Consider the following 26,632-nt stretch of genomic DNA (forward strand, 5'->3'; position numbering starts at 1 on the left):
TGTATAAAATTCTTCAGCTATGCAGCTAAAAGGGAAAAATCTTGGAAGCACCAAACTTGAAAGAGTGTTTTTTAGAGGATGCAGTGGGGATATCTGGATCAGGACTTTAATGTGACGTGTTTTTCCGTTAAAGCACAGACTTTCCTGCACTGGTTGTAAAGGCTGGTGGCCCAGCTGCTAGAAAAGAGGTAATTATTGCAGCCAGCAAAGAGGAAGCATGTGAAGCTGTGCAAAAGATGATGCAGGTAAAATGCTTTTTCTTTAAATACTGTAAGGCTGATTGCCCTGATTGCCACTGTCTTGCAGTCTCTAAGAATTTACTTTGGAATCCCGGCCCATTTTGTAGCCCTAGCTGGCATTTTCACCACACCGTCGTATTGGCCTGAGAGCAGGCTGGATCCAGAGTCTGAATTAATTTCTTACCTTGAGCTGGTTCCTTCTCAAGTCAAAGCCTTGCCACTGAAGGCGGCAGCAGCTTGTGGTACTTCAGCCTATGCTGTGTCTATTCTTGAGTGAAAGGAAAGCTGTGCCTCCAAGTCTGCCAGTACCTGTGTTGCAGCCAGAATTTAGGGTCTGGGTCTGTGTGTAAGGATGAAAACACTATGGTACCACAGCATGGATGGAAAGTGGGTCACCAAGTGAACTGTGAGTGACCTTGCCTCATGAAAAATGATGCAAGACCCCTGAAAGAGGTGTTGTGTGAAGAATTTGGGGCCAAGTGCAGAGCCACTTAAGTAACGTGTGCATGTAGCCTATAAAGGCTGTGTGTGGGTGGAGATCGGGGTGTGTCTGGGTGGATGTATGGCTTTGAGGTTTAGGGTCTTTGTGTCTGAGGGCATGTGTGTGGGTACTGTGGTTGAGGGAGTGAAATTTGATTGAGGCCTGTGTTGGATATCGACTGGGGAGTGAGAGCATAGGAAGAGACTGACTGAAGGAGAAGATAGGCACTCCATGGAGGCACTTCAGAGGCTCGAAGGTCTCCATGCAGTTGCTCCCCTCCGGACTTCTACATCAAGGTAGAGTTAGCTCCCTAGGCTTTTCCTCCCTGGGTGCATGTGTTTTTGATGCAGAGTGGCCCTTTTACTTTATTAGTAAGTATCGCCTCAATCCCTGCTCTCCCTTCTGTCCTTTTATTAATTAAGCACCATTGTTGGTAAGTCAGAGAGGTGGGAGGTGGGCCACTGCTGACCTGTACTGGAGGACGAATGGCCAGTGACCAATCAGACAGCAGAGATGAATAAAATTTACTCTTGCCCCTCTGTAATATATTCCACTCCTTCCTTCCTGCTATAGTTGTTTGATGTTTGTTGATTAGTTGTGGTTAATATTATTTGTTAAATTTTGTTTGTTGCTTTTTGTTATTAATAAACCCTGTTATTCTTTCATTGCTAATTGAATGCATGTGGTAGTTTAACCCAACTTCATCTAATTGCCTGGTAAATTGGGTAGCGATAGATATACCCTGGTTTACCAGCTAATAGTCTTGGGGCCAAGAAACGCCTCACTTTATGTGAGTGGACAGTATAAGGTACAGCCCATTGAGTGATATTTCTTAATTAGGTGCTTAATTAAGTCCTGTATAACACCTGCAGTTGTGGACCAGTTTTTCTTGTCCAGGGGGGTGTCTCGGCATCCGCTTGGGTGGCATCCACTGACCTTTTCTGTGGACTGTGGGTGTTTTCTAGGATTCTTTTCTCTTGGGTGAACCCTGTGGCATCTAAGCAGGCTGGCACCTTTCAAATACATTGTTTTTTTTCTTGAAAAGGGGATTGCTAAGAGAAGGACAGAGAAGATCTAACAGATGGATATCACAGCTAATAACTACAGAATATTTCTAATGCAGGAAGACATGTTTGGGGAGTCTGGAGAGATGGTTGTCGTTGAGGAACTTCTTAAAGGGGAAGAACTTTCTGTATGTTGGTCAGTTTTGGCTCAACATTTTGCTTGTATTGCTGCTGCTTTGTTTGTCTAATAGTATGAATGATTTATTTTGAATAGCTTATGCTCCGTAGGGCAGCTACATAAGTAAATTGTATGGTATGCATTTTGAATTTGTGTTATTCATTATGCAACACTGTTCTACTTTTAACTATAAATGTACAGTATTTATGATCTGTAGGGGAATAAAAATAATAAAGAGAACAAAGTAACATAAAAGATGTTTGTTTGGATTTATAGCTCTATCTGCTTTGTTATAATTCTTGTATTGCACCATTAGTTTTATCCTACTCCTTAGCTTACTTCTTGTGATTGTAGTGCTTTTCTCAGCCAGGGACTATAACTAGTGGTAGCCAACCTTTAGGTAAGTGTTCCCCACACAGAGGCTTCTTGTGCCACTTGTGGCATGCATGTCATAGTTTGGTTGCCTGTGGACTATTCTAACATGCAGGAGGAAATCCAGGCTTGCCTCAATGGTAGCATATCTGTGACAACTATTACTTGAACTCTGTATGCACACATTTAGACCTCTAATTCAGCAACCACTTGCATATGTGTTTAATTTCATGCTTGTAAAATAGTTCCATTTTAAGTCAACAGGATGACTTATATGCCTGAAGACCTCCATTTTTTTAAACCTATATCTGTGCAGGGCAGAGGTACCCTTAATTAGCTCTGCAGGCCCTACTATTAGTAGTAATAGCTAACCTACCTGTACTGCTTTTGGAGCCAGAGCTAGCATGTGTAGAGCTGCCTCCTCTATTTCTTGTGCCATATAGATATACCTTAAATGACTTGCTGGATCAGGACTTTATCATACATAACCCTGTTCACTCTCAAAGCCATGTGGGCTGCACTGCTGATTTCCTTGAGTAGGTAAAATAACTCTTTTAGGTATGTTCTGTTTGTTTTTCCCCACAGTGCTTGTGCTTCACTGATGGAGACACGGTTGCCCCCATGCCACCGGCCCAGGTCCACAGATATTTGATGGATGGAGACAGAGGTCCAAATGCTGAGGGGTTGGGAGCTTTCTGTCCTGCACCTCAGGTATAGTGATTCTTCTGAGTTTTATTTCTGAAATTGAATTGTGGGTGTAATGAAGCATTAGTGACCATTGTTGTTAAGAGGCCCAGTTGTATTGCCAGCACATTGGTACAACTCCCTCTGAAGTCAGGGGGAGCTGTGCTTGCAGAATGGCTGCAATGTAGTATCTCAGGGCTTGTCTACAGCATCTTTATGGGTCTGGCAGCACCGCCACTCAGTCTTGTTCAGTGTGTCAGATCCTGGAAGGAAATGGGGGAGCCACCCCAGAGTGGCCCTGAGGCAGACAGCCTAAGAGCAGCTACACTGGTGCCCTATGGGGAGCTGGTGTTCATAGGGCAGGAGTGAATGGGTGGGCTGTGCTTTATGGTAGCGACTCTGGGTGCAGCACAGAGGCACAGTATAGAGATATACATAGAGTCCTGTTGTTCGTTCTTTAGGATTTCAAGTCTGAGTTTGGGACAGTGGCCTCCTGGCTTTTCTATTACTTCTAGAGCTGATTCATAGATGCATAAATATTAGGGTTGGAAAGGACCTCAGCAGATCATTGAGTCCGACCCCGTGCCCCAGCCAGGAAAGAGCGCTGGGGTCAGATGATTCCAGCCAGGTGCTTGTTCAGTCTCCTTTTAAAGACCCCCAAGGTAGGGGAGAGCACCACCTCCCTTGGGAACCCATTCCAGATTCTGGCATCCCTTATCGTAAAGAAGTTTTTCCTAATGTCTAACCTGCATCTGCTCTCTGTCAGTTTGTGGCCATTATTTCTAGGTACTCCAGAGGGTTCCCTGGTAAACAAAGCATCTCGTATCCCTTGCTAGGCACTTTTAAATCTGCAGGTCCAGATGCTCTCCACCCAAGAGTGTTGAGGGAGCTGGCAGGGGCCATCGCGGAGCCCTTGGCCCAGCTGTATGAGCATTTGTCGTCATCTGGCCAGGTGCTGGGGGATTGGAAACTGGCTAATGTGGTCCCAATCTTCAAGAAAGAGGAAGGAGGACCCAAGTAACCATAGGCCTGTAAGCCTCACCTCGGTGTTTGGGAAGATCTTGGAGAAAATTGTCAAGGAACGCATTTGTGGGGGGCCTGCAGGGAAGATCATGCTCAGGGGCAATCAGCATGGGTTCATCAAAGGCAGGTCCTGCCTGACCAACCTGACTGGCTTTTATGACCAAGTAACTAAATCCTTGGATGATGGTGTCGCCGTGGATGTAGTCTTTCTAGAGAGGTATCTCTCGCCCCATCCTCATCAATAAATTAAGTGACTGTGACATTGATACCTGCACAGTTGGATGGGTAAAAAATTGGCTGATGGGGCGCACCCAGAGAGTAGTGGTGGACGGATTGTACTCAACCTGGCGAGATGTGAGCAGTGGAGTACCCCAGGGCTCGGTCCTCAGGCCAGCACTGTTTATCATCTTCATCAGTGACTTGGACGAGGGGGTGGAAAGTACGCTGTCCAAGTTTGCTGATGACACTAAGATGTAGGGCAAGGTGGACATACTTGAAGGGAGAGAGAGAGGCGGCAACTAGATTTAGACAGACTACAAAAGTGGGCAGATGAGAATCACAGCATACATACAGGCTGGGGAGTTCCCTTCTTGAAAACAGAGGCAAAAAGGAGTCTTGGAGTCATTATTGACTCCAAGATGAACATGAGCTGCCAGTGTTGAATCGCTGCCAGCAAGGCCAGCCATACCTGGTCATGCATCCAAAGGTGCATCTCAGGCCAGTCCAGAGAGGTGATTATCCCCCTCTATGCAACACTGGTTAGGCCGCAGTTGTAGTACTGCGTCCAGTACTGGGCGCCGCACTTCAAAAGGGATGTGGCCAGCCTGGAGAAGTTCAGAGGAGGGCCACCCACTTGGTGAGAGGGCAGCAGGACAAGCCCTACGAGGAGAGACTGAGTGACCTAAACTTGTTCAGCCTCAGCAAGAGGAGGCTGAGGGGGGACCTGGTGGCTGCCTACAAACTCATCAGGGGAGATCATCAACAAATAGGAAGAGCCCTATTCTCCCCAGCACCACCTGGGGTGACAGGGAAAAATGGTAATAAGCTAATGGAGAATAGGTTTAGGTTAGAGATCAGAAGGCAATGTTTTACGGTTAGGGTGACCAAAATCTGGAATCAGCTTCCCAGGGAAGTGGTCCTCGCCCCTACCTTGGGCAAATTCAAGGGGTGGAGGTGAGGAAGGGCCTCTCTAATTCCCAGCATATATGGTACCCTTTTTGTATCTCAGATATGAAGTTAGGAAATTATTTTTGATTCTTTAAAAAGCCAATGAACTGTTTCAGCAAGTTATTGAATTACAGTATTTCTCTGCAAATGCTAAATTCACTGGCACAAAGTGAACCACTACAGCCTGTTCTGCCAGTGTCCTAAGCCTCTCTTTTGTCAGCCTCATTGGCGGAAAGGAATTATGAGTAGCCCTAAGTGCTGTCACTTGGAAGGAAGTCCCCAGAAAGCCCAAAATTGCTCTCTACCCTTAAGAACGCTGGTACAGTGCCTGTGTCCTGTGATGGAGGGGTAATGGCAGAGATGTTGTTGTGCCTCAGTTATTCCTTGCTTCTGGACCAGCTTATGGGAGCAGGGAGTAGCCAAATACCGGTGAGGTCTAGGGGCCAATCCAGCCCTCAGCCAGAACAGTGCATAGGAAAACAAAAAGGTGGGATAGCATTTCTCAACTTGTGGGTCATGACCCAAAAGTGAGTTGCAAGAATATATGGAAGGGTCACAGACAAACTTTAAGAGTTTGTTGATCCATTTTTTTAAAAAATGGATTCGCCTTTAAAGGAGAAAATGTGGGAAACTGGCTTTTTCCTTGGAGGCTTTCAGAGTTCTGGCCTGCCAGGGGCTGCTTAGGGCTCCCCTGACGCACACACTGGTGGGGTGGGGTCTGTGGGTTGGGGGCAGTGGGTCAGGAGTGAGGGGCACTGGGGCAGGACTAGCCATGGATGTTTAAAAACAGGACCTGATACAAAAAAAGTTGAGAACCACTGGGATAGAGCACTCAATTCAACTCTGGTGCATGAATACATTTGGCCACAATGCTGAAGTAAGACCATATATAGGCCTGAATGTAGGGTCCAATCCAGTGCACTCTGAACTTAGGGCAATCTTTCCATTGACTTTAAGAGATCAATCTAACATCCGTTAAGGCAAAAAAAAACCCTCTGGTATATTTTAATAGTATGGTTTTGCCTTTAAGTAGAATGAGATTGTGTCTTTCCTGTTATTTTAATAGATGCCATGTTTCTATATTTAAAATCCTATTATATTGATTAATATATACTTTAATTATTATAACTACATGGTGACATCTTTATTAGAAATCCTTTTGTCTTAACAAATTGCCCAAAATAGCCTCAAATGACTATCTGCTTAAATTTTAAGTGATTTACAGAGCTTTAAACAGGTTTCCCATTACATGTCATAGTGTTATTTTCTAGACTGATCTATCACCTTTGAATATAACTATTGTAAAGGGACTGAGAATTAGCCATGTCTCAGTTTCAGTGTGTAACTTTCCATTATTGGTTTGGTGTTTTTTCCTCTTTGGAGCCTGATTCAAAACATTCACTGAGAATCTTTAAAAACACCACAGCTTTACCAAAAGCAACTGGAATAGATTGAAAGAATCCCATTGGCTTCTGTGAGCTCTGTAAGTAGGACTTACTTGGCTTTCTGTGATGTAACAGAACATGTGGCTTGGATGGAATAAAAATGGGACGTATGCAGATTGTATTAACATTTTACTGCTTATCTGGAAATCATAAAACATTCTGAGTAAATTTAAGCAGATAGCAAGAATACATTAGAGTTTTCAGAAGGAAAACACATTGCTTCAGTTGAAAGCAATGCTATATAATAGATTTTCAATCAAGCAGCTTTTTAATAAAATAAGATATCAGCCAACAAGTTTTTTTTAATCACATTTTCATGAACTTAAATTCATATGAAATTCTTATGGAAACATGATACGAATACAGAATAAATGTGCTTACAGCCTATGCTTTCTAAAAGACACTCAGATGAATTATAATGAGAAAATAATAGTCCTTCAAGATATAATTCTTCCCAATTTGTTGTTGTTTATCAGGTTCCAGAAGCTCTTCTACAGAAAATCAAAGATGCTATCTTTCAACCCATTGTTGATAGTATGAGACAAGAAGGAACACCATATATAGGTAAGGAAGCATTCAGTTGAATGACAGGGTGAAGTCACATCAGCTAATTGTTAGGGATTACATTTGAGCTCTTACTTGTTTTCATTAAAGAATAATATTCTGTTTTTCCATTCTAGTTTAAATCTCACTAACTTGGCTTATAATTTTAAGCACCTTAATTTCTGGCAATTCAAGGGTTTTATTATACTTGGGGTTTTTTTCCTAATACATGGAGAAATGGAAGGGCTATGCGTTATCTGTTATCTATAAAACAGAAGCATTGGCTGGCCTGAGACTGCTAGTTGTATTAAGTTGTAGGAACCCTGTCTTTCGTCACAGCACTCAGTTTCATTAAAGGAGGGAAGTGAACCACAACAACTAAAGGATATTCGATGTTAATTGACCTTGGCTATAAAAACTGTCATCTTTTGTGGATAAAACCTGCCAGCTGCAGATGTATGATACTCAGCTGTAGCTCATATATTAACTTCAGCTGTATAATTCTCCCCTGTATTCAACAATGAGAGTATTGAAGAACTCTGTCAGAAAATTAATTTGCAAAAGGGGTTGATGCCAAATGAGAGAGAGTGGTGTCAACAGTCACTTCATGCCAGTGGCTGTCATTGACACTGAGGCAATACCAGGATAATGTATTAAATTAATTGGAACCCAGTTCTGGAAGATCTCGGGCTTCCTTTTGAGTTGCTAATTATTTCATACTGTCAGAAGCATGCTAAAAAATTAATAGGTGATTAATTATGTTCATCACTACCTTGGAAACACCTGGCAGGACTGAGTCTTTAATGCAGCTCTTTCTTTGAAGATATTCAAGGACTTGTCAGTGGAAGATTGATAGCTGATCACAAAGTACTTGTTTGTATTGCTGCAGGTCTTAAATAATTTGTTATTTATGTTAAACAGTTTGTAGTAATAAAAATGCTCAGCTGTGGATTTTGGTAGGAATTTGTACTATTAATAATATAGACATTCCTGTCCATTGCAGTGCATTAAAGAGACTTCATTCAATTATACAGTGCAACATAAAAGCCATTCCTGAACAGGGTTTTTCTTTTGGGAGTTGTGTTTGCATCTTCTGAAGATCTCTCTACATCTGCAGTCTCCAACTGAAGGGCTGTAGTAGAGGGCAGACTGTTTTGTGGTGTTTTGTTTTGTTTTTTTTATGTTCTTGAATGAGCTTTGTTCTCCCCTTGCTTTATACTCCAGGGCTGTCCAACTTCTGGGCAGCCACAGGCTGCAGACCTGAGGGCATTAACCTGCGCAGGTGGTCAAGCAGGCAAACACATCCCAGCTCTCTTCCCATCCCCACCCTGCACAGCTCAGCCGTACCCACTCTTCTGTTTTACCCCCACACCCCACCCTATCACGTGTGCCATGTGGGTAGCCTAGCTTCCCTCTCAACTGTGTACACAGCCCTCTCCCCAACCTAACCATCTGGGCCAGCCACCCTGCAGCACAGGTAACTGGGCCCTCTGCAAGCAGCCAGGAGAGGGGGTACTGTGCATGTGGCCTCCATGGGTAGAAGAGTAGGGGAGCTAGACTGCCCAGCACTCCTCCTGCTGTGCATACGGTGTGGGTAGCCTAGCTCCCCACCAAGTGGGCAGCACCCCTTTCTCCCCTGCAGCACGGGGAACTCCGCTTACCCTGTCATGCGTGGATATTGGCAGTGTGGACAGCCAAGTTTTGCTATGCAGCTTGGACACTCCACCTCCCTCCCAGCTGCCACAGAAGGAATGACTGACCAGCCCAGGTTCTGGGTAGTTGCTGATAGCCATGGAGCCCAGGCTGGCCAGAGCTTGGGCCAGCTGTAGCTGGGAGGCTGCCAACAGCTGCTGCCTCCCAGCCCAAGGCTCTGGGGAGGCAGCAGATGCCAGCAATGCTTCCCGCTGTGTTGCACTCCCCACCACTTCTGCAGAGCAGTGTGTGGAACCCAGCACAGTAGGGCACATTGGGGGCACAGAAAGCCGCCTGCCATTCCAAGCTCCCCACTGGCCTGGCCACACTTCTCCTGCAGGCAGGGGCAGCAGGAAGGGACACAACCCTGCAGGAAGGGGCACAACCCTGCATGCTGCTCCTGTGCACACAGGGGAAGTGACCCAGACAGTGCAGAGCTTGCAGCAGCAGACGGCTTCCCTGTGCGGCCCCTCTGTGCTCTGTCACTCTGGGTCGCAAGTGCTGTGCTCAAGGCCCTGCTGCCCTCCCCGGGTCGCAGGGAATGCAGCACGGCATAGCAGGGAGCATTGCTGGTACCTGCTGCCTCCCGGGAGCCTGGGGCTGGGGTGGAGCTGGGGCTGGGAGGCAGCTGGGGCCGGGGCCAGGGCCAGGTCTGGGGCTGGGAGGGAGATGGGGCTGAGGCCAGGGCCCGGGAGACAGCAGTTGTTTGCAGCCTCCCAGCTGCAGCTGGCCCAGGCTCTGGATAGCTGCTGATAGCCATGGAGCCTGGGGTGGGGGGCTTTGGGTGTGGGGCAAGGGTCATGAGCAGGGCTAGGGGGTCTGTTGTGGACGGACCTCCACAAAACAAATACACAAGATCAAAAGGAGTATCAGAATTTTTTTATTTATTGTCACTAGGTTTACAATTTTTAGAAAATTTGATATTTACAGAAAAAGAAGTGTGTGGGGGGCAACATTTATGATTATTAACTATAATAATATGCAGTGTATCCTGCCATGTACCCCCTGCCCTCGTTTTGTTTTTCTGGCATGCTGGCACTTCCAAGGTAGACATTGCAAAAAAATGTTGCCTACCCCTGGGCTAACCCTTGACTTTGGAGGGGAGGCTGAGGGAACTGGGCTTATTTAGTCTTTAGAAGAGAAGTCTGAGGGGGGATTTAATAGCAGCCTTTAACTACCTGAAGGGTGGTTAGAAAGAGGATGGAGCTGGGCTGTTCTTCATGGTGTCAGATGACAGGACAAGGAGTGATGGTCCCAAAGTGCAGCAAGGGGAGTTTAGGTTAGATAGGAGGAAAAGCCTTATCACAAGAAGGGTAGTAAAGCACTGGAACAAGCTCTCCAGAGAAATGATGGAGTCTCCATCCTTAGAAGTTCTTAAGACCTGGCTAGACAAAGCACTGGCTGGGATGATCTAGTTGGGGATGGTCCTGCTTTGAGCAGGTGGTAGAACTAGATGACCACCTGAAGTTTTCTTCGAACCCTAATTTTCTATGATTCAAAGATTGCATGCAGCTCCCAGGCTGCCATTGGGCAGCTCTGTCTTTATTTTAACACAAAATATATGTCTTATCATTGGAGTGTTTGGCCTTAAAGAATTTTTAAGAAATATATATGCTAGCAGAATCCTTTGGCACAGACTTCCTTTATTTCATCCTACTTTTTAGATTATTGTGCTGCATTTAAAGTAGTAAAAAAAAACCCAAAAAACCTTTTGGACTACCTTGTACAGTTCTGTGGCTCTGCTTTCTGTTCAGGTGTGCTGCAAACAAGATTAATGCTGACCAAAGATGGTGTGAAAGTATTAAACTTTAAGTGTCGCTTTGGTGACCCTGAGTGCCAGGTAAGTGAGAGATCTTGAATTTACTCAATTTTCTACATCAAAATGTAATAGTTTACTTTATTGAACTGGATACACATCTCCTCTACCAGAAACATATGCATCTACAAGAGAAAGTCTTAGAAAACATACAGAGTAACTGTTTAAAAAATGAACTAGTTGGCATTTATTGTCTCTGACATGTTCAGCTATTGTCTTTAAGTCAGTGAAGAATTGTTATTCAAATACTTGTTTGAACTAGGTAAAAGAGCCTATGCAGTTCCTCAAGCTAAATTCTATTATTTCACACTGGGCCTGCAAAGGCTTGTTACTTTCCATATCTTATTTGGAATAATTGCTGTAAATAAATGTGCATGAACTTTCTGAATCTGCAGATGTACAAAATATACTATTTTCAGTCCCACAAGTGCAGTGTTTGTTCAGTAAGTTGAATTTCATGCATATCAATTCCTGGAGAAAAGCTTAATTTTTTTTTCATTGAATTCAGCAGTTGAGCAAAATTACATTTAGCTCTACTGCTGTGAACATGTCTCTGCAGGTAATTCTTCCACTGCTAAAAAATGACTTTTATGAAGTGATTCAAGCAGTAATTGAAGGCAAACTCTGCAGCCTCATGCCAGTCTGGTCAGAAAACAGTACTGCTGTGTCTGTGGTTATGATAAGTAAAGGATACCCAGGAGACTATGCTAATAGCATGGAAATAACAGGTGATTTGTTTTGTTTTTATTTTAGCATAGCAGTTACAAGAAGAGGCATAGTGACTCTGAATTTAGCCCTTCTCCCAAAGAACCATATTGCTGTTTGTACAGTGCACATTTGTGGAGGTGGAGCAGAAGTATAAGGAGGTTTTCTTCATAGCTTCCCGAATAGAAACCTTTCATGGTCATTAATTGGACAGGGGTATATTTCAAAGTCCCATGGAGTGAACTGTTTAAAGGTACCGTATTCTCTAAGGACCAGACTCTGGTTTGAAATTGTGATGAGAGAGGGCAGTAGAGCCCTAGCTGTCCCTGGAGGAATCCTGGAGACAGGAGAATTCTTCCAGAGGCAGTTCATGAAGCTGAAGCACAGATTTCTAGCTCATCCTTTCTGGCATCTGGTCTGCTTTGCTGGCTGGTGGGTCAGGTGAGCCATCTGTCTTGGTCACAGCAGCTCTGGGAAGTGCATGCTAGAATTGGAGTTTTCCCTGTGTCAGCCTTGGCCTGTCATTCCTCTCCATATGTCGTCTAGAAGTGCAGAGAGAAGGCCAAGTTATACAGCCCCCTCCTACTGCAGCATGATATTTCTGGAGCTAGACTGCCTTTAGATACTGCTGCTACTACTTTCCCTCTCCCTCTGCAGCACAGCCCTTGTCTTTATTTGTTCTGTAGTGTCTTAGACAAATGTGTGTTTCAGATGTTAAAGCTACACCTGAGGAATGCTGAGTTTTGACAAAACAGTAAAAGCAGGGAAATCTTTCCCTTGCAAGGCCCATACTTTTCACAAGTATAATTTTCTTTGTGTTTATTTCTGGTGTCACACTCTTTCACATTGTACTTGCATTGACATGCAGTGTTCTGGCACCTGTCTTAAAACCATGCCCACAGGCATTTACATTTGTATCAGACTCGTGAAACATAGCCAGCTTTGGCTTGCAACCTACATAGTGAGTCAACCCTAACAGCTTCAAAGCAGAAATGATTTAATCTGCTGATTTTTATCTCTTTGTGAGACTGGGAGAGGCTTGATTTTTGTCTTTGTTTCTCTCTCTCTCTCTCTCTCTCTCTGTCTCTTTACTGATTATATATAGAAACAAATCAAAATAATTAGTTTGCTTTAATAGTGACCAGGAATGATGAGAACCATCTACAAGTATTCAAAAAGCACCAGTGTCAAGGAGGGTGAAGAATTGATTGTTGTCCCATCCAGTTCAGAAAGATGTAGCAGAATGAAATTGAGAATCGAGGCTTAAATATTGCGTTACTGTGGACCAGCTTCTCAAGGGAAATCTAGTTTCTGAATAAATTTGTTCAGTCTAATATGAAGTTATTATAAAAAACAGTATATAGAACCATGTGTGGGCAGGGAGATAATGTATATGTCCTAATCCATCCCTCTTATCCTTGACTTCTGTTCTGTGAGCTGGTGTTTCTTATGGCAATGTCAGTAAAAAAGCCCAGGGTAAAGTTAGGATGCGAGCAGTGGTAACTTCCCGCATAGAGGTGTTCTTTTCAGGAGAGAGTTAAGACATGTTAGGAGCTGTGGAAAAACTGGCTGTACTCCTGTCTGTGTGCTTTTGCTACAAATAAAGAAAGAATATCACCTGTTGACACTTTCACCACATTGTCTTTTTGGTTTTAAAAAGTCATGAAACTACAAGTTCTGCTTACATTTTTAGGTCTTCTTCAGGCGAAAGAGCTGGGAGTGGAGGTGTTCCATTCAGGCACAATGGTGAAAGACGGCAAAGTGGTGACAAACGGTGGAAGAGTCCTTACCGTAACAGCTGTCAAGGAGGATTTGATGTCAGCACTAGAAGAAGCCAACGAAGGAGTGGGAGCCATACAGTTCCATGGTGCCATTTATTGGAAGGATGTTGGTTACCCAATTTTAGGATTTCTCACACAGTCTGTGTATGTAAGCAAAGGCACTAGTGGAGATAGGTAGTAGTCCAAAAATCATCCAGACTGTTGCAGTTTTGTGATGGGCAACAGTTTTGTCACTGTTAAAAGAAATGTGCTATTAATTCTTTTCAGAGGCCCAGTATGCAAAGGAAGAAGCATGGAAACTTTGACTAGCAATATTCTGATTGATCACTCTGAACGACCAACTGAAAGTAATACCATATCAGGTAAAGTCAGGCCAGGGCTTCAAACTTGCTTGGTATTTTGAATATAGAAGGAATTCCTTCACTGAGGTGGGCAGAGTGGCCCTTCTATGCAGGTATTTTATATGAGTAATGAGGCAATTATTGCACTTAAATTTGATTGGACCAGGACCTAAATGCTCCTTTCCTTCATCTCTTCCTTGTACACTAAATCAATTCTTTAGTTAAGTCAGGGAAATGTCATTCCTGATTATTGAGGTCCCTGGCTTGAACTTTGATGCACTTAGACCAGTGGTCTCCAAAGTGGGGTGGGGCAAGATGATCCATTGGGGTGCGGGAAGAAAATATTAGAACTTCTATTTCTGTTTATTAAATATACATATATTGTGGGCGCATGCTCAAAACATTTCTACTGATAGGGGTGCACGACCAAAAAAGTTTGGAGACCACTGCACTAGACTACTGCAGTGTAGTTAACCAGGCCATCAATATAATTGTAAATACAGCGTATTACTGGATAGTGAAATGACATTTTATCTCACTGGATAGCTGTTACTGTATATTTTCTGTCAGCCCCCGAGAGTTGTGGTAGCAAAGTGTAATATATAAAAAGTTGCTTGTGATCTTAACCACATTTGAAATCTGCTGCTTTTATTAACATCAGTGATACTCTCTGAGAAGGTTTATGTTAGGCCCCTGGCAGATTTTACATTTAAGACATGATTAACCAGTTAGATGTTACACTTACGTGTTACAAAATATGTGTAATAACTTTTGTGGCTGTTCCCATTATGTCTTAAATTGCACGTGTGGCCAGGCATCAGTGAATTAGGGCTTCCAGCCTTGGCGTGCATGGGAGCTGTGATCAGCTGCCATTCCCAGCTTTGGGGGTGCATTGGAACCCTTGATGGTGGGTGCTGTGCCCTGGAGGCTGGGAGCAGGAGCTAATTGGGGTGGAGCCCTCAGTCAGAGACTGAGGTGTGCTTTCAGGGCTGGGAGCAGTAGTCCGCTGATGGGAGCTCCCACCCTCTGGGGTGCATTGGAGCCCTTGACTCCCATGCACTCGTGAAGCTAGGAGTGGCAATCATCTGATTTTACTTGCTTCTTGCTGGTCCAGGGAAAACCCAGGATCACGACTACCAAAGTAGCTTTGAGCAGTTTTCACAGAAACTCTGATTTTGAACAGGCTCTGCACTTTTGGCAGGCTCACTGCAAAAATAAATAAACTTAGCAGGAAGTAAAGAAAAGCTCACAGGAAGCCCTGCAACAGGCTGCTGCAAGCAGCCTTGCTCTGCCACCTTCTCCCCTCTGTGTTCCCCTCCCCCTGTACTCCAAGACTACAGGGCTTCCCACACGCTTTTCTCTGCTTGCTGGTAACTTTGCTTGTTTCTTCATTTTATTTTTGTAGAGAGCTCATCAAAAGCGCAGAGCCGACTGCTTGGAGATGGCTTGAAACTGCAGCTTAATTACCGTGATTAAGCTCGGGGGAAGCCATTAATCCACGTTTAATAACATATGGATTAATGGCTTCCCTGGGCTTAATCAAGGTAATTAAACTGTGGTTTTGGGCCGTGTGGCAATCTGCAGGGAGGGATGGGACTGTCAGGGCCCCTTGGCTGATCAGAGGTGTTGGGGGACCCCATGGCATTCAGCCTGTAAAAATGGCAGCCAGCCCCAGGATCTGCCTATGAAATCAGCCTGCTGCCTCCAAGTTTAGTAGAGTGTACTAAACTGGCAGTGTAGTGAGATTTGATGTGTGATCCCTGACCCCACAACCATGTCTCCTGCCATGCTATGTGTGCATGGTAGGAGGTGCGATTGTGGGCTTGCACATTTAATCCTACAGCCTGTTTAACTGAACATCTGGCAGGGGCTTTGGTTATGTAACTGTGCTTTTAAAGAGGATTAAAAAGAGATACCAGCTGTTGGCAAATGACTGATGAATACTGTTCACTACAGCTTACAAATATTGAGCAGTAAAACTAGTAGCATCTCAATGTGAGTTTTGAGGTTCAGAATTTCACAAGATCATGCATATTTTTATCAGTGGTCACAATAAGTTGTTTTGTTGGGTTTTTTTTGTTTCTCCCCTTCCCCCCCAACTTTAATAATTTGCATGTGGAACACTTTTGGGCCTGGCATGTTTGTCCTTGACCATTTTATACTTGGCAGGCAGCCATTCAGAGTTGGAAGGCTTTGCTGGTCTGTTTGACTTGAGAGCGTCTGGATATGATGATCCTATTTTAGTGTCTCGAACTAAATGCCTTGGAACTAAATTGCAGGTAACTGCTAGTGTGTCTGGAACTTAGTTGCTAGGGATTTTTAAAAAAATAACTAAAATACATTGTGCTCTGTGGATCTCTTGTTATTGTGATGACATAAATCCACACCAGTTGCATAAGTTATAACCCAGAGACCCCAGCATTCTTTCCTGTCCATGGCACGGGGTTGGACTTGATGACCTGCTTAGGTCCCTTCTGACCCTATTGACTATGAAACTATGTGTTTCCAGGAGAGAGAAATATAATGCCATTGTCTGAGGCACTGGTGAGACCTCACTTGAAATACACTGACAGTTCTGGGTACCTGTGTTCAAGAAATTAATTCTGACTGGAATAGGTGCACCTAAGGGCCACTAGAATAATCATGGAAATCAAGAGCCTGTAATATGAGAGGAGACTAGAAGAGCTGGACTTCACCAAGCTTAACAAAATGAGTGCAGACTGGGGACCTGATTTTCTTTTTCTAGATATTTCAGGGAGAGAGAGGTAAATACCAAGGAGGGAAAAGAACTGTTTAAACTAATGGACAGTGTTGGCACAAGAATAAATGGGTCTAAACTAGCTACAAACAAACTTGGGTTGAAAATGTAGAAGATTTCTAAACATCAGAATGATGAGGTTCTGGATTAGCCTTCCAAAAGAAGTTACAAGGAGAAAACTCCAAAATGAAGCTTGATAAGCTTACAAAGAGGATTGGCTGACACTTAACTTTTGACAGCAGGGACTGCAGTCTTGGCTCAGGAAGTCCCTTCCAGTCTTTCTTGTATTCTTGTGATCTTAGGCTTTGAAATGCCTCTTATCCCAAAATTCTGACTGGTGCAGACTCCAGTACCGGTCCTTAAGCCACCAGTTTAGCAGAGGGCTGTCCCAACTCTTTTTCTTTCTAGCTGTCCCATTCCCAAGACTTTTCTTCTTGGCTGAAGACAGCCTTTGTTGCCAGTCAGTGTTGCCATAAGCTCAACAAGTCATCCTTATAATACAACAAAAGGTTCTTGATAATTTGCCTTCATGATGATTTGAACCCCACTTGCATGAGGTAAGACGGACCAAAATCATAGACCAAATCCAAATGTGTCAGAACCCAATCCATTTTATCCTGAAACCAATGAGAGACTTTACTTGGGTTTCTCTTCCAATCTTTCTATGCTGAATTCTTCTTCACTGCTGTAACTAGTATAGCTACATTAGGCCAGGTCTACAGCAGGAGATTGCACTAATGTCCTGCCTTACTTATGTAACATTTTGTTGTCATTTTACATGTTGTGAAGGAAGTCCCCTTTTATATCCATGCACTGTGTCTGCATTAGTAGTGGTCACCAATGTAACTACATTGGTGTAGCCACAGCAATGCAAAAAACTGCATTTGTCCTTATGTTCATACAAACTTTCCTTCCTTTAGAGAAGCCCCCAGTGACAGTTTGGTTAGGTTCCACATCTGATGGGGAGCAAAGACTAATGGGAGCAGGCAATACCATATACATTTTAATACCATATGTATTTAAAAAAAAACACTTAAGTCCTTCTTATGGAAACAGGATTTAATTTGGTGATTTTTTCCATTCAAAAATTCCAAAGATGCCTAAAGAAAAGACTTAATGGCGTTTAATGTTGATGAGAACAGGTTCTTGTAGAATGTCTTTTAAAAGGCAGTCTCATTGCCTTAGACTTGATAAAGCAGAAGAAAATTATTTAATAACCTCTCCAAATTCTGTAGGGTGTTGTTAAATCAAGATAATAGGCTAAGTAATAGAGAATGCAAAAGCATACTTAAGGATTGCACTGTATAGACCCACAAATGTATATACAGTATTAAGTTGTTCCAGGAGAACCAATGGGCACCCTGTGTCACTTTCAGATGTTAGTTGCACCATGGGCAAATAGTTTTTTAAATACTGAAAGAACAAATTCTGTATAGTCAAAGCTAGGAGATGGGCCACCCTTTCCAGAAGTATTACATTTGTGCACTGTTTATTGGAAGTTAGTAGATAGTTTGAACTAGAACAGGGATGTTGAACTCATCTGTCTGCCCAGGCAGGATTAGAGATTTAGACCCGACCTGGTGGAGGCTGGTCCAGAGCCCACAGGACTGGAAATTTGATGGCAGCGCCACTAATGTTGGTATATTTTCCTACTGCCAGATTTTCAGTCCTGTGGGTTCCATTGCAAATCAGATGATGCAGCTGTGGGGCTGGAAGTTTGGCGGTGGGATGAGTAATGGCCATGGCTCCAGGAGGAAATGCCATGACCATTCATCCCACTGCTAAATTTCTGGTCCTATAAGCAGCCTTCCTGGCTGAATCCAAAACACAGAACCATGTCATCTGGCCTCCAGGGCCGAAATACGGTAGTGAGATGAGTTGTGACTGGCATGGCTCTGGGACCTGTAGCAATTAACACTACTACTGCTCATCTTGACACCAAATTTCCAGCCCCATGAGGATCCCTTTAGGCCAGCTGACAATAAATTTTGTAGGCCTTGTCTTTGGCTTCCTTGAACTGGATGATCTAGTGCAGCTCTTTGTGATCTCTGATTTCTGCCTCCTTTCACACTGGTAAGATAAGGTTCTCTTGTTCTGCTGTTGCAGATTGCACAGGTGTGTAAGAAACACAATACCGTTGGTCAGGACTTGGTTGCTGTGTGCATCAATGACATCCTGGCCCAGGGAGCAGAGCCCCTCTTTTTCCTTGACTACTTTGCCTACAGTAAACTTGACGCTGAAGTGACCCAGGTCATCAAAGAAGAAATAGCTGATGCTTGTAGAAGAGCAGGATGTATCCTTTTGGGTAGGAGCTCTCCCTTCCTACAAGGGACTTGAATGTTCTGATATTGAACTACAGAAAATAAGAGAGACATCAGTAAATATGAGAGACTCAAGGCACTATGCTAGTCACAGGTGCTGGGCCTCATTCTCTTCTCTCGCTTTGTCTTCTGTAAAGGAGAACAGAATTGGACCCATCAGATAGCACACATTTTAGGTGCCTAAAATAATTCTTCTCCTTCTAAGCAAAAATATGAGAATGTATTTTTCATTCATTTGAAGAACCATTTTGATTTTGTTCCAGAAATTGGCATGTAGGCAGGCTTTTGCCTTCATGCTGTTACTTTTTTATATCTCTAAATTTCATTAACCTTTTGGGTCGGGTCATGTCATGTCCCCATTCCCCCCCATCTCTGGAAATCAGAAAGAAGCAGTTCTGAATTTCCTTTCAAATGTGAATTTTAGTTACATGTGCCTTTTGTACCACATTGAATTCAATTTCCCATTTCAGGCTTGAGATGTGTATAACCTTAAAGATAAAACATTGAACATATATACACCCAGTACTGAAGTGTTTCTTCTTGCTCTAGGGAGAGAGATTGCTGAAATGCCTGGCATGTATTCACTCAGCGAGTACGACCTTGCTGGCTTTGTAGTTGGTGCAGTGGAACGAAGACAGATGCTCCTGCAGCTGGAGAGAATTGCTGATGGGGATGTAGTTATTGGACTAGCTTCTTCTGGGATTCACAGCAGTGGGTTTAACCTTGTAAGGAAGATTCTCTTAATGTCCTCTCTACACTACGCTGCTCCAGCACCTGGTGGATGTGGTGACCAGACTTTAGGTATAATATTTTAAATGAAAACCTTCTTGGAAATTCATCTAGTTTGGATGCTTTTGTAAAAAGATGTGGGCAAAATTCCTTGACTCCAAGATTGAATTTCCAACCTATGGTTGTCTATCAGGGCTGCGCAAAGCTTCAATCCCTGATTTCAGTTCAGTGGCAATTCAGCCTAATTCGGTGGCCAAATCTCAGAATCCGAATTGAATCAGGAGACCCTTTAATCTCTGAATCAAATCAGAACCCTCCAAATTGATTTGGACAGATTTGGCAATTCAGATGTAGACACAGCTTTAAATGTTTTGTTGGGTTTTTTTTCTACATACCTCTAGGTAGCAGGTGGCTCGTGAGTGCTGCGATGGTGGGGCAGATGGAGCATCCTACAGAAGTGTGTGGGGTCCTCAGTGCGCTTGGCAGCAGACCCGGAAGTGGGCCAGAAGCACTTCCGGTCCACTTCTGGGTCCACTAGGGAGTGTGCTGGGGGGCCCTTCTGTGCCCCTGTGGCTTGTTGACTGGTGTCTCCTGGGTCTGGCAAGGCACAGGAGGGCCCCCTGCCTGTCCTCCCACAGCCAATTGCTGAGCTGGGAGATGCAGGGGGCCCCCTAGCACACTCCCCGGCAGACCCAGATGTGGAACGGAAGTACTTTTATGGTCCACTTCCGGGTTTGCCACCGAGCACATGCACTCCTGTGGGGCGTTCCATGTGTCCCAACATTGCAGCGTTCACAAGCTGCACTGGTACCTAAAGGTATGTAGAAAAACATTTATAGCTGTGTCTGTGTCTGAATCGCTGATTCTCCAAATCGGCATCGAATGTTCAGATTAGGATTCAGCCGAATCACATTTGGGACAGTGATCCAAATCAACGAGTCAAATCACTGTCCCTGATTCAGGTCAAATCCAGATCGAATAGGACACGCTTCGCACACCGCTATTGCCTATGCTTGTGGATCCAGTTCCTCGGTTTCTGACATCATTCTTCTTCTCCTAGACTTATTCTCCACAGTGTGCACTTTTTCATATCTTTTTTCCATCATGGAGGGAAACAAAGAAGCGCACTGATTGAAGGAGCACTTTTTGTTCTACGTGATATAAGTTTCTCTGCATTGGTTTTTGTCTGTAATGATTTGATAAACACTTCTGTTCACAGGAGAGCTGTTGCTAACCCCAGTAAATATGTACAGCAAATCTCTGCTGCCAGTCTTTCGATCAGGGTGTGTGAAATCTTGTGCCATTATTGCTGAAGGAGGCTTGATGAAAAGCATCGCAAGAATCCTTCCTGAATCATGTGGTGTTGTTTTGGGTAAGTAAACAGTAGGAACATGTCTGTAGGTGTTATGTATATAAAGTGTGGTCCCAATTTCCAACTTTATAGATTTTTAAAGTGTCAGAAAGCTATGCAGGCCGTAAGCAGCATCCATTCACGATGTGCAGAAACTGAATTCTTTGACGTAGCTTTTTTAAAATAAGCATTTGGATTACCAAGCTTTGAAACTTCAAAGAAGCTAAATTGTACTACTTGCTCCATAATGTCTATGTATTTAACACAGTTTATCAAAAGGAAGTAGATTCTCCAAAGTTAGTTTTTTAGCTCAATTTCCATCACAGAGCTGATTTTGGCCACTGCCAAAATCCACAGCACCTGGATATCAGCTACAAAAATAACACAGGATACCTTTAGAATTTTTCTGTAAGTTTTGAGATGAGCTGGAAGCATATTACAAAATATGAAACATAGATGTCTCTCAGATTCCGAAATTCTCCTGCTCTGTTTTGTTGTTCAGTGGAATTAAGGTAGGGAAAAAAAACTAGAACCTGGATTCTTTCAGTTGTTCCCTAGACCAAAGACGACTAATTTTAATTGTAAAAGTTATTAGGATTTTACAAAGTGATGTCATGAATTGGAGGTTGGCTGTAGTGGGCTTCCAGTTTATATTTTCTTTTCTCATAAAAATGCAAAGTCTGCTTATCAATGAAGAAACTTCTCCACAAAATCCAAAACTAAGCTAGCTAAATTGTTTGAAAATTAAGGTATAATAGAAGAAGCATTTGTATAGCTAGATAATTTGTTCAGAGCTTTTTTGCCAGAGCCTGTGCTGGGAGCAGATGGTTGGAGACTCTTCAAGTGGAGTTTAATGGGTTCATTTAGTTGAGATACAGTGCACAGGACCAAGCTCCTGAAGTTTGTCAAAGAGTTCAGAGATGCTAAAATAGGAAATGGCACAGCAGGCTTTGTTTTATAATGTTCCTGATGAAATTGGGAAAATCAGCTGGGTGCTGAAGAGTTTGCAATGTTTGCCAAGCCACTGGCCCAACCTGAACCCACAGTGGGGGAAGGCACGTGGCCCAGCCCTGATCTGGTAATGCTGGGGAGGCAGCATGGCTTGGCCTGGATCTAGCTGTGTTTGTGGAGGAGACATGGCCCAGCTCCAGTCCACTGCATGGGGGATACTGTTATCTGCCACTACTCCCCAGTGCCAAATTTTCCTTCTGTGGGGAACCTCTCAGGCCATGTGCCAAGGCTCTGTGGGCCACGTTTGGCCTGTGGGCTGGAGGTTGAGCACCCATGATCAAGGGCATGTGTGTCACTGTTCCGCTGCTCACGTATATTAGTATGTTTTTAATGGGCTGTGCAAAGCCTCTAGCCTCCTGTTATGGGAAATAAATGTTAACAGGACCTGGGCAGCTAACTCTGCAATACTTCTGAAATGTAGAGGACAGTATTTGTGGCTGCTTGTAGACAACAGTTTTGTTGACCTATAAGAATTTCACCAATCTTTTTCAGATGCTTATAGCTGGAAGATACCCCAAATCTTTTCCTGGCTCCATAATGAGGGGAACCTCTCAGAAGAAGAGATGGCCGAGGCATTTAATTGTGGGATTGGTGCTGTCTTGGTGGTGCAGAAGGAGTTGGCTGAGCAGGTTCTGATGGACATACAGAGATATGAAGAGGCGTGGGTGATAGGGAACATTGTCTCTATGCACACAGGTTATTGGGCCTCCTACCTGAAAATGAGGGTTGGGGGGGAAGAATTTCACTTGTTAGGTTCTAATCCCAAATTCATTGAAAATAATGAAGTCTTTCATTGACTTCAGAGGGATTGTGCCATTTAATCTGTGCTGACACAAACCAAAGTGTTTTGGGTCTGATCATGTGAGGTGTTGAGTACCTCCTGGAAGATGCTCAAGTCCATCTCACTAGGAATTGGTGTTCCAGGGACTGTCTGCTCTGAGATGTTTTACGTGTCACCTCTGCTCATGTCTGAAGGATCTGCTCCTGTGAAAGTCAAGAATCTCCTGGAAGCCTTGCAGTTACATGGATCCCAGTGTCAGCAAAATGCTGCTCTCTTACACAGTCACCTCCAGCCCAAAAAGAGCAAAGTGAAAGTAGCTGTTCTCATCTCTGGAGCAGGTGAATTTGCATTTTTCATAGTCCAGGAAAGCATCCCTGTATCTGGGAAGTCTGATTTCAGCCTTGCTGGGTAAACATGTATAGCTCCATTTACTGCAGTGGGAATATCAGGGGGAGCATTAACTGTGTAGATTGGTGGTGTATTTAGGTTGGGCAGTTGCTTAGTTCAACTGCTCTTGTTTCCTGGGTGTGCTTGCCCCACATGAAACCTCCTACTTCAGTCACTGCTCAGCAACATACGTAATATTAATCCATAGAGAGGGACTCAGTCCTGTGGTCTCTCCAGCCCCTGAAAAGGTGTTGCCAGCTTTGTGCTCCTCCCTCAGTGCCACAGTACAGTCTTCCTTCTCTCCCTCAAGTGAGTTCCCTCCTGTAGCCTCAAGGTACTTCTGCCTCCAGCCTTGCCACCCTGGGTCTCTTACAAGACCCTGGGAGAATCCTTGGCTTAGTTCTGCCACTGCTAGCCAAGGACTCTCTCCTGCTCTGTCTCCCCAGTCTGTCCCCAAGCTCTCCTTCCCTAGGAGCTGTTGGTTTCCTGTGGCCACCTACTGTCAGCTGCTCGGTCTCCAAGGCAGCCTGCAATCAGGCTTTACTGCCCACAGCTAGGCTGTAGTCCCTGCCAACCTGCAGGCTCCTACAGCTGGGACTGTGCAGGTTGTTCCAAGCTTCAGCCAGCCAGCTACAAACAGTCAGCAACTTCTTATGGCTGCGGGCCTCAAGTAAGGCAGACACTGGGACCCTCCAAAATCTTATGTTCACAGGCCAGATCCAATGGCTTCCTGGGCTCACTGGTCATAAATTGCTGATGCCTGGTGCAGATCCTTGAGAACGGGGTGCCAGAATGAATTGCTAAGGGACTGGATACCAGTTGGTCACCTAAGCTCCTAAATTTCACACAGTTTGTGAGCAGCGATACAGACTGTGGCTGTTGGAGCAGGGTCACAATCTCTTGGATATCTAAATTCATTTAGTGTCTCCATTTTGACCATAGGTACCTGGATTAAGTCTTGATCCTGGATCTCTCTCCTTCTATAGAGGTATCCTCAGCATTGGGCTCCTCTCCTAGCCCCATGGATTGTGAATTTGGCTACCCAAGGGGCCAGCTTGGATAGGATTGGTGGAGTGCCCTTGCCCAGACTGTTCTATGGGCTGGTGGTCCAGGCTTTTTTGTTTTGTTTTGGTTTTGTTTTTTGAGAGGTTGGAGATTTGCGTCAGACAGGCCCAGACTTCTGGTCTTCCACTGTCTGGGCAAGTGCTATAACTCTTATGCAAAAAATGGGCACCACCACCACTAGCCACCTGCTCACTGATATGGATCTTAATCCACAGAGGCCCCTGATAGTCATCCCTGAGTCAGACACCAAAGCTCTAGAGAAGAGCAGGAGTCCAGACACACCCCTGTGCCTCATGTGTCTTATAGCCTCATTCCCTGTTAGGGATCTCAGTGCTCTGGCTTCCTTACCAGGGGGTTCCCTGCTCTCTCCATTTACTCTACAGGGAGCCTTGATACCTAGCTCCCCCCATTTGGAATCCTCGTCCTAGGCCCAGGAACCTGGGTTTTTTGGGGGTTGCAGTCTTTAAACGAAGTGGACCTGGAGTGTTCAGTATGAGTCAGCAAACTCCTTCTGCAGCCTGGAAAGCTGCTTGTATGTTCATGTTGTGCTCTGGCCTGCAGGTGATGCAAAGACATCTGTGCGAGATAGGTCTCAGTTGCCATCTGAGAGGTAGATGTCCTTTCCTGTGAGTAACTCTGACACTGGGGAGCTATGTGGGAGAGCACCAATGACCCTCCTACCCAAAGCCACAGAGCTGGTTTGGTGGAGTAACCTCTCTAGGCATCCCTTTTCTCCTCCCCTCTCCCCCCACTTGTCCAAATTCCCCTGCATTCTGGTTTCTCCAGTGAGCATGCTTTCTGGATCCTACCCGTTATGTTCTGGGTGAAGTTATAGGCTTTGACCATTTATATGTTTGAATGCTTCTGGTGATTGGCAGTTTGTGAGATTATACAACACCCTCTCAATTTTTCCCCCTGGAAGAGAACTGGTTTAAAAGACTTATCAGCAAAGTTGTACATTCCTGAGGTGGAAGGTGACTCTCTTAGAACAGATGACACGTTCTTCCCCAGCTAAATGATTCTTTTTCATTGATTCTACTTTCCCTCTGCAATAAAGATTTCCTCGAGCTATTACATACTTGGAGAGCTGAAAGTTCAGAAGAAGCACTTGGTGAATATCCTGTGCTTGCTCACAGCTGTTGGGGACAGGCATGACTGAGCCACTGTGGTCCTGTTATATAGAAGGGATGGGAGCATGTGGGTGTCTGCATCAACAGCCAACTGAAGGCATCTCAGTGATTGTGACTCTCTCCTTTGTTGTATAGGGGAATGGGGCAGGATCCAGTGGTTAGTGCTCTGCAGAGACAGACATGTAGTGCTGTCACGGGCTGCTGCAGCTGTGGGGTTCTGGAAGCAGCCACAGAGAGACCCACTTGTGTCAGCATTGAGTTCCCTAAGCCAAGCCTGGTACCTTGTTTTGATATGTTTTCCTCCAAATCCTACCCTATTCTACACAACAGAACCCCCAGTGACTCAAATGTGCCTGGCCCCAGCTGATGAGAACAAGAGCAGCCTTCCATGCTTTGGCTTACCCTTTTCTCTCATGGTGCTGCTTTTGTAACGTCAGTTCCCAGGGTAGCAGAAAGAGGAAGTTAGCCCATAATGTTCAACTATATGCAAATGGATTTTAATATCTGTGTTTCTGCAAAAAGGTGTCTGCATGAGGCACAGCAGCCCTGCAGGCCTGTAACTTAGCTGCATTCTGATCTGTCTTTAGTAAAATCTTTATTGAATTATTTCATGCTTAAGACTACATTGCAAATCATGGCAGGGGTGGGGAGTATAAGCCTTCTATTGCCTTTCTTTATAAGATATGGGAGGGAAGGAGCCATGTGTTTGTAGAGTACATACTGCAGTGGTGCCCTCATCCTATTGGGAGCCTCTGGGCAACACCATATTATTAAGTGATAATGTGGAGCCAGGTTATTAGAATGGTGGTGTGCAGGGGCAGAAAAAAAGCATAGTTTACTATGGATAGCAGTTCTGGCTTTCAGCAGGCTTCTGTCACTGCTCCTGCAAAAGACATGTGCATGGCTTTTCACACACATGATGAGCACTTGTGAGCCCTTGAAGGAGTTCAGGTGTGCTTGAACAAATATCTGGGAGTACTTACATTCGGGACAGGTTCTCTGGAAACAGATGTGTCTGCACAAAAATGGTAGGCTTGTTAATGGAAGCCAAGAGGTATAGAACACAAACTTTGTGGACCCAAATCACATAATTTGTTGTATTGGATAGTTAATGGCCTGTGGTTAGGAGTCAACTTTCTTACATAGATATGCAGTCCCTGTTACATGACTGGTTCTTTTTCTCTCCTTTTTTTTATTTGAGGTACCAGCCTTGCAGCACTTATTGCTTATACAAAAGAACCAGCAAGCTGTGCCCAAGTGGCCCTTGTCATCTCTAACAAGCCTGGGGTGGAAGAACTGAGGAATGCAGCCAGGGCAGGGATTCCCACCAGGGTAAGAACACCCAGTTCCAGTCTAACCCCACTCTAACAGTTCATGAACTTTACAGGTCTGGGAGAAGCTCTTGCTAAATAGTTCTTGCTCCAGACTTAGCAAGCATAAAAAAGTTTAAATATGTACTTGTCAGATGCAGCTAGTCTGAAGTCAAGTAGAAGGCAGGGTAGATTTGATAGTTTCATAGTTTCTAGGGTCAGAAGGGACCTGAGCAGTTCATCTAGTCCGACCCCCTGCCATGGCAGGAAAGAATACTGGGGTCAAACGACCCCAGCAAGGTGTTCATCTAACCTCCT

General features: G+C 44.4%; 1 protein-coding gene across 27 annotated transcripts in view; it reads left to right on the forward strand.

The window, feature by feature from the left end:
* LOC109305783 (trifunctional purine biosynthetic protein adenosine-3-like) overlaps nt 1-26,632 on the forward strand; it is a 55,665-nt gene that overhangs the window by 14,978 nt on the left and 14,055 nt on the right. For 9 of the 27 annotated variants that reach the window (XR_002099709.1, XR_002099710.1, XM_019528858.1 and 6 more), the window contains 14 exons: nt 1,844-1,912; nt 2,860-2,985; nt 7,070-7,157; nt 10,583-10,668; nt 11,204-11,372; nt 13,043-13,274; nt 13,398-13,492; nt 15,641-15,750; nt 18,336-18,534; nt 19,100-19,351; nt 20,499-20,651; nt 22,134-22,337; nt 22,617-22,760; nt 26,206-26,336. Coding sequence is in view for 19 of the 27 variants with exons in the window: in XM_019528858.1 (XP_019384403.1) it covers nt 1,844-1,912; nt 2,860-2,985; nt 7,070-7,157; nt 10,583-10,668; nt 11,204-11,372; nt 13,043-13,274; nt 13,398-13,492; nt 15,641-15,750; nt 18,336-18,534; nt 19,100-19,351; nt 20,499-20,651; nt 22,134-22,337; nt 22,617-22,760; nt 26,206-26,336 (2,058 nt within the window). In the remaining 8 variants the exon portion in view is untranslated. Of the gene's footprint in view, nt 1-6; nt 246-1,820; nt 1,975-2,859; nt 2,986-7,069; nt 7,158-10,582; nt 10,669-11,203; nt 11,373-13,042; nt 13,279-13,397; nt 13,493-15,640; nt 15,751-18,335; nt 18,535-19,099; nt 19,352-20,498; nt 20,652-22,133; nt 22,338-22,616; nt 22,761-24,931; nt 25,234-26,205; nt 26,337-26,632 lie in introns of those variants that run through there. The other 18 variants (XR_002099711.1, XM_019528867.1, XR_002099713.1 and 15 more) reach the window with 16 other exon arrangements.

Source organism: Crocodylus porosus, unplaced genomic scaffold (genome assembly GCF_001723895.1).
Source record: "Crocodylus porosus isolate Cpor-Errol unplaced genomic scaffold, CroPor_comp1, whole genome shotgun sequence".
Lineage (NCBI taxonomy): Eukaryota > Metazoa > Chordata > Crocodylia > Crocodylidae > Crocodylus > Crocodylus porosus.